Source organism: Micropterus dolomieu, linkage group LG21 (assembly GCF_021292245.1).
Source record: "Micropterus dolomieu isolate WLL.071019.BEF.003 ecotype Adirondacks linkage group LG21, ASM2129224v1, whole genome shotgun sequence".
NCBI lineage: Eukaryota > Metazoa > Chordata > Actinopteri > Centrarchiformes > Centrarchidae > Micropterus > Micropterus dolomieu.
This window is the reverse complement of record NC_060170.1, coordinates 29,211,721-29,219,359: the sequence shown is the minus strand read 5'-3', so window position 1 is coordinate 29,219,359 and position 7,639 is coordinate 29,211,721. Positions and strand designations below refer to the sequence as shown.

At 40.2% G+C, this 7,639-nt stretch overlaps 1 protein-coding gene across 1 annotated transcript in view; it reads left to right on the top strand.

Annotated features, from left to right (window-relative positions):
* The window catches only part of trpm6 (transient receptor potential cation channel, subfamily M, member 6), a 23,353-nt gene extending 16,873 nt beyond the window's left edge, over positions 1-6,480 (top strand). The window contains exons 27-40 of the mRNA XM_046034128.1: positions 778-1,474; positions 1,736-1,833; positions 1,939-2,029; positions 2,321-2,367; positions 2,490-2,554; positions 2,649-2,674; positions 2,784-2,834; positions 3,012-3,077; positions 3,210-3,502; positions 3,665-3,747; positions 3,836-4,041; positions 4,125-4,176; positions 4,308-4,420; positions 5,174-6,480. Coding sequence (XP_045890084.1) covers positions 778-1,474; positions 1,736-1,833; positions 1,939-2,029; positions 2,321-2,367; positions 2,490-2,554; positions 2,649-2,674; positions 2,784-2,834; positions 3,012-3,077; positions 3,210-3,502; positions 3,665-3,747; positions 3,836-4,041; positions 4,125-4,176; positions 4,308-4,420; positions 5,174-5,268 — 1,983 coding nt within the window. The 3' untranslated portion in view covers positions 5,269-6,480. The remainder of the gene's footprint in view (positions 1-777; positions 1,475-1,735; positions 1,834-1,938; positions 2,030-2,320; positions 2,368-2,489; positions 2,555-2,648; positions 2,675-2,783; positions 2,835-3,011; positions 3,078-3,209; positions 3,503-3,664; positions 3,748-3,835; positions 4,042-4,124; positions 4,177-4,307; positions 4,421-5,173) is intronic.
* Positions 6,481-7,639: the final 1,159 nt, after the last annotated feature.

Here is a 7,639-nt window from a genome sequence, read left to right as displayed (position 1 = left end):
AGGTGAAAAAAGGCGGTCCTTGAAATTTGCTTAATGTGAGACTTAAACAACATGTCCTGATCAAAGATAACTCCAAGATTCCTCACGGTGGTGCTGGAGGCCAGGGCGATGCCATCAAGGGAAACTATATCTTTAGATAATGCGTCACGGAGGTGCTTGGGCCCCAGAACAATAACTTCAGTTTTATCTGAGTTTAACATTAGAAAATTACAGGTCATCCAGGTTTTAACATCCTGAAGGCACATTTGAAGTTTAGCTAACTGATTAGTTTCATCTGGTTTGATCGATAGATATAACTGAGTATCATCTGCATAACAATGAAAGTTTATGGAATATTTCCTGATAATATTGCCTAAAGGAAGCATATATAAAGTGAACAGGATTGGTCCGAGGACAGATCCTTGTGGAACTCCATGACTAACTTTGGCATGCATGGAGGACTCATCGTTAACATGTACAAACTGAAATCGTTCTGATATATAGGACTTAAACCAGCTTAGAGCGGTTCCTATAATGCCAATGAAGTGGTCCAGTCTCTGCAATAGGATGTCATTTCATAATGATAGCTGTTAAAAAAAAGAAGAATGAGGATGATCCAAACCTGACCTTTGATCGGAGCCAAGCTAAAAGAGAATTTTCTTACAGAGACTCATGAAGTATCACGTCATCATTTTAATATCTAGAATTGTCTCTCAGCTTCATAACAATAAAAACTACCACATAATAACTTCTTCTACAGTGTAAACTATTTTGCTTAACAAATGTTTTTTCCACCAGGATTCACAGGCAGCTACTGTTGATTATCCCAGTGATAATTGGCTTGGAGTTTCTAGACCTGCTTCCCATGCTTCCCTCTCTCACTTTTACGGAGGCGGAGTTCCTCTCGGTGGTTTCAGGGATCAGACACCCTGTCACTCATGTGGACCGTCCCGCTGCGGGTCTCCTCTTTCTCCCAGAGGCGTAGAGTCACCACATTATAAACTCTTGACAGGTGACCCATTCCTGTATCCTAGTCAGGAAACTTCCATGGAAGAGGAGGAAGAAGTGGAGGAAGAAGAAGAGGAGGAAGAAGAGGAAGAGCATGAGGAAGATAAGGCACAGGAACAACTGTCTAATATAGTATCCAGAGCCTCTAGCAACGCTGTCCTTCTGTCTGACCCTCGAGACATCTCTGAGGGTTTGGTAAATCCTGCCTTTTCTCAGGATGACAGCCAACCAAGTTCTCTGTCCAGACCTTCCAGCCAATGGGGAAGACCTGTGAAATCCCACAGGTGGACGTGTCTGTCCAGAGACCGTCCCTACGGCCACTGCAGGTCTCTGTCATCCAGCGTGGAGAACATTTTTTTCTCTGGCGCACCCCTGAGTCCAATGAGGGGATCATTTTCTTCTCTTAACGAACTATTGAACAAAGAGAGTTTGTCTGATGGGAGGAGTTTAAGGGACAACACATCGCTATGTTGCAGCAGGAGCAGAGGTATTATTGTAGTTTGTAATGCATGGGTTAGAAAACATAATTATTTGTTGATTTTTAGTTGATGATTTAAAAAAATCATGTTTGAAAAAGTATTATAACTGGCATGTAAACATGTATTATTCAGATGTGCAGCATTCCTTTCTTCATGTCTGTCCCTGCATATAATCAAAAATAACTATATCTCTACTTTTGTGTACTAAATCTTCGTTTTTTCTTATCATGCAGCCACACTTTCTAACAGATGTGTTTTTGCTTTTGCAGAGTGGTCCAAGTCCTCTGACTTCAGTCAAGTCTTAGACAGCAGGGGCAAAAACCAGAACAGGAAGACAGTGAAGATACAAGAGAGCAGTCCAGATACTGTAAAGTTCTTCAGACAATCCTATTGAATATTGCATGGGTCAAAACATTGAAACGCTGCTAATTGTTTTCTTTTTTATTCTATGACTCTCTACCTAACCACACAGTCCCATTTGTCTGATGCTTGCTGGAAAAGGCACCGGAGATTGAGAGAAGAATCTACATGTTGGTCAGCTTCAACCAGCCTCAGTCAGCTCAGTAAGGACCTACAGTGCCATTTAAATAAACAGTGCTATTAGTAATTAATAAAACTGTAAGCATACCTTATTCCTTTGAACCTGAATGCACAGTGGCACCAGAAGGCAAATGACAAGATGGAGAATGTGAGAATAATAAATGTCCTATTTGGCCTGTCTGAATGTAATATGTAATAAACCCAGCATATAAATAAAGAGAAAAGGAACAGTGACCTAATAAAATGTGCAAGTTGCTTACGGTACTAGTTTTGTTTGAAAGATTTAATAATTGAAATGATCAATGTTGTTTCAGATTTCGAATCAGTGGATTTGATGCAGAAGCAAGTGTTTTCCTATCAGGTAAATCTGTGGCAAAGTGGGCAATATATTGTGGTAATTGTGGAAATATTGAAGACATATGAGATATTGAGTGTACAATATGTTTGTGAGATTTGTCTGATTATGTTTCCATTGGCCCTCAGGATATGTGGAGCCCCACTCATTCAGTATGGAACAGTTGGGCCAGATCCATGAGTCGTAGGTCTTCGTAAGTCTGCCTTTCTTTTGGCCTCCCCTAATATCCATGAATTTTAAAACACCTGAACATTGTAATAATTGTTTTCTCTCTGTTTCTGTTGCAGTTTACAGAGTGGGATTACCCCTGAAGGTATTTCTAAACATACAGTTTGGATACATTTCCTATAAAAAAATTAATTAATCATTATTTTGAGATTTACTGTATATGTATTTTCCTTTTCCTTTTTTGCTTGCTGCAGCAAAGAGCCCCTCATTCCAGTCCACTGACAATTTGTATCCGCACTATTCAGGTATTAAGGGTCGCATACAGAAAATTTTGATCAGTTGTGGCTATCAACATTTTTGTGGTGCTCTAGAGATTTTTCTGCCTGGAATTGTCCATTGTGCACCTGTTTTTCTGGGAAGTTATTTTACTTATATTTTACTTCCTGTGTAATTGTGACCATGTTGCATTCGTGTGTTAACAGCTATGGAGAGAAACAATCTGATGAGACTGGCTCACACCATTCCCTTCACTCCTGTTTCCATTCTGGGTAACTTTTTTGTTTGGTGTCACAGTCACCTTATTGTATGTTTATTACTGTTGTTTTACTTTGCAAAATGTATCTCTTGTATTTCTCTCCATCTCTTTCCATGCTCTTCACACTGACATCTTAATTCTGCAGGAGGTGAAGAGGTGAGCATCTACTCTTTGGAGGAAGTGACCTCTGACACTGAATCTGGCACGGTCTCCTCCTGGTCGTCACGAGGCCTTTCTGCCATGCTGCAGCCACTTTCCAGTGAAGAGGGCTCTCTGGATGGGGGTCTCCGGCGTGGCAGCAGGGTGCTCTGTACTTGGGCAGAACGGGACGTGCTCAGACCTGGTCTTGTATATATTGTCAAAGCCTTCAAACCAGAGGTGGTTCGTGCCTGGCAGAGGTACTTCCATGGCAGCACGGCACTGCAACTTTGTTTAAGGGTAAGTGTACCAAATGTGAAGTGCACATAGGGAGGGAAGCACTTTATAGTTGTTGATGACATTTCTAGGAGGCGATGGCGCTTACATATTTACAATAAAAAATTTTCTGGAGCTTTCTATAGTTTTAACTTTATGATCAACTTCTCTTTGGCTTCCCTGAAGGAAATCCAGCAGCAGAGAGCTGCCCAGAAGATGATGCAAGTGTTCAACCAAGTCAAACCTGATGATATGCACCACTCGCCAAGGTGCGTATGTGAGTGTTACCAGTGTTTTCTCTGGTATATGCATCTGTGTGTGACTTTGCGTGTATTAATTGTCTTTTCTCTTCAACAGGTTTTTAGATGTATCGCTGGTCCTCTGGCATTCGAATGGCCAGTGGCTGACTATCGAGAGCAACATGTCTGGTGACTTCAGGAAGTACAACAACAACACTGGAGAAGAGATCTCCCCCTGCTGTTCTCTAGAAGAAATGCTACTAGCATTCTCCCACTGGACATATGAGTACTCAGGCAGAGAGCTTCTGGTGCTCGATATACAAGGTAGATTCCTTTACACACATGTGAGTTGTTGAGTTTGTATCTACCTATCTGTCTTTCTTTCTTTTCTGTGTTTTTCTTGACAGGAGTAGGAGAGGCACTGACCGATCCAACGGTCATTATGGCAGACGATCAAAGGTACAATAATTAGCCACATATCAAGATTATTAATTAAACCAGGTTTCAGCCATTTTTCCTTTCTGATTTCAGAACTCCAAATGGTCTCAACTATATGTTGGTAAAACAGCGTTTTTATCACCCTTTTGCAGCAGTAACAGGGGTGAGATGCTTTTTGGTCCTGATAACCTTGGAGATGCTGCCATCAGCGGTTTCCTGCAAAAACACTCTTGTGGGTCCTGCTGCCGCAGACTGGGCCTAGCAGGTCAGTATTGCTGTGTGTGTGTATGAGAGAGAGAGACAGACAGAATGTGTGCAAGTTAACGTTACTTGAATAATACGTTTTTTTGTCTAAACCAATATGTGATTTGCATTGCTTAGGGTTTTTTGTCATCATTGTTTTTTTTCTGGTGCGTGCGTGTATGTGCATAATGTATTCGAATGTCACCTCTGTGTCGTCACTCAGGAGGCCAACGTTGGCTCTGAGATTATTCCCCAACAACTTCAAATGAAGACAACACACACCAACAGCCAGCTAATTAAGCCGCGAGTGTTCGTTTATTTCTATAACAACAGTAGTGTTTGAGGCATGGGGGTGGGCCCTGCTTTGTGCGTTGTGCTCCACGGCCTTTGATTACGTATTAATCATGTCTTTGTGCTGGCGATGTGCTGCTGAGACATTAGCTTTGATTAGCTATTAATTAACGTCTCTGGGTAGGCACGATACTGGCATCTAGAGGATAGCTGCTCGGAAAGAAACTGTGCTCAAAAACAAACAAGCCCAGCAAACAAACACACAAACACAAACATTCAGACACAGTTGTTTTGATATTTCAAAGGTGCGTTGTGTTTCCTCTTCCTCTTCTTGTGTCCTCTCCAAAATTTCTTCAACAAATCAAACCAAATAATTCATGCAGGATGCATGGACTTCCTCCCAGGCCTGTCAGTATTCTCTTTCTTGTGGTAATGACTGTCTTATTGGAGCGACATATTGCTAACTGATGTTTCTGTTGTTCAGATTTAAGGATGTATCCAGACAGCTACGAGAACAGCAGCGAAAAAGAGTTTACATCGGGGGAAGAAGAACAGGAGGACGATGAAACTAGCATATAACCTTTCACCCAGGAAGTAGGGGAAAACAGACACACTTTTACCAACACATGTACTGAGACACTTCTGCCCTAACACTCATGTTCTCACAAAATACTCTATTGGTGTCCTGCAACATCCCTGATTGCTTTGCAGTGGAAACCGGAATATAGAAGAGTCTGTGACTGGACACTAGAGATTTAATTACTATAATTTGAACAAAGGATGCTAATATATTCTTTCAGTATATTAAGTAAATACTGTCAGGAGGAAAGGAGTGTTGCAGATTATTTTTTATAAAAAAGGGTTTATATCATTAAGCTGTATCTCATAAATCATAAGAGGAAATGCAGTAGTAACATATTTCAAGACTTCACAAAAGTCTAAATGACTATTTTTTGCACTTTGTCTATAAATATTTTGATATTGAGACAGTGAAAATTACTGTTAATTAACATACACATATACATTATGGGTTAATGTCTCAAGGATAAAATTGTTTCATGTTTGGCTAAAATAAAATTTGAAAATCTAACTGTGTAAGTGTGAGACAGAAAAACCAGGCAGAAATGCACCCATAAAATTTCTTTTATTTTTTTTTCTTCCCACAACAAAATGTCTACAAAAGCGATAAAATATAGAATTTAACAAAAATCACTTCAGACCTTCACATTGTATATACATCTCAAAGGAGGACTCAGTAAGGGCCCTGCATAGCTTTGAACTTCAACCCGATCTGATCCATCAAATTTGGGCGTTTGTGGCTCTCTTTAATGCAAATGAATGCATGCACACACGCACACACACTCTTTCATTCTCACGTGAAAATAAAAAATATACAGCAGAGCTTATGAGTTTATAGTAAAGTCAGTGTTCAGAGTCTGGCAGAGTCCAGTCTCGCCAAATGGAAAAAAGCATAAAATGTAAAAACGGGTCGTCAGTGTAATCAGATACACAGTTTCCTTGGAGTTCCCCTTTTTTGATTGGTTTCTTAAGTAAACACACACAGTAAAGCATCTACGCCGCACTCTGCCAATCACTCCTCCCTTACTAGCTATGGCACTTTGAAAACAAACAAACAAAAAAGTTTATTGATTTTTTTTAGTCCTGTGTAAAAGAAGTTCTGTAGCCCGAACACCTTTTAGGTTTCAGTTACAGATTGCTACATTTTGTTTTATTTGCTCTTGCTGGGATGCAAAGACATTCTAAACAATAAATTAACAATTTTTAACACTACTCCAATTGCACGCACGTGTAATGCATCAAGAAAGTTTACAAAGCATTGGTAGAGCAAACGTCTCATTCTCTCCCTTACACACACACACACACACACACATACAGGTTTTCTCAGGGAAGGGAGGAGGAGGTTTGGGGTGGAGTGTATTTGACTAAGTGTAGGAAATGTATTAAAAATTTGTCCCAGCCGTCACGTGGAACGACGACTGGTATTATTGTGCGCTCTGCGATGTCGGTCTGTGTTGATGGCGTGGTAAAGGCGCATGATGTGTTCAGCCCCTCACACTGAACAAGATACTCCATAACATTCAGAATAGATTAACCTCCCCACCTTGTTCCCTCCCGCCGCAGGTTAAGGGTCTCTGATCCGGTTCAATAAGGCCAGTTCAGAAAGGCCCGTTCACTGACCGGTTATACCAACTCACACATTCAAAGGTTGAGAAAAAAAAATCATTTCAAATCGAAGAACAAATTTTAAAGTGGTTGTGTATAAATAAGAGCATTTTATTTAAAAATTCTTTCAGCTTGTGAAAAAAAAGTTGCTTTGAACTGACTGAATTGACGTGGAATTTGCTCTAAACCCACCGCCCACCCTGCCAATAACATCTCCCACGAAACTCACACCATCATGAGAAGAGAAAACACAAATAAGCCCCAAATGTTTCATTGCAATGAAACGTCATGCAAATAGAACAGAACAACAATAGGCTAATAGTAATAGAAGAATAGTAGTCATAATAAGAACAATAATAATAGTAAATAGTAATAAAATAAAAAATAATCTTACATTGCAAACATGACAGTAGTAAATGCCTCCAGTTCTTATTGCTACAGTATCTTACTTACAGTGTTGCGTTGCCACTCGTTCTTGCCAGCACATCCCCTCTCATTACCCCATCCCACCCTTCTGATTCACAGTCTAACAAGGGAAAATAAAAACATCACAGAAAAAAACTTCATATTCAGAGTCGGAATTCACTGTCCCAGGGGCGTTGCGATGGCGCTTGATTCACAGCTTACTAGTGGACTTCCTCCACTGTCCGGAAAGCAGCAAAATAAGCAGTAAACATGAGTGTACATTGGTGACAAGAGCACACTGACATACACTATATATATATTTTTAGTTTTTCTTCATGTGCTTTGTAACAATGCTTGTCAT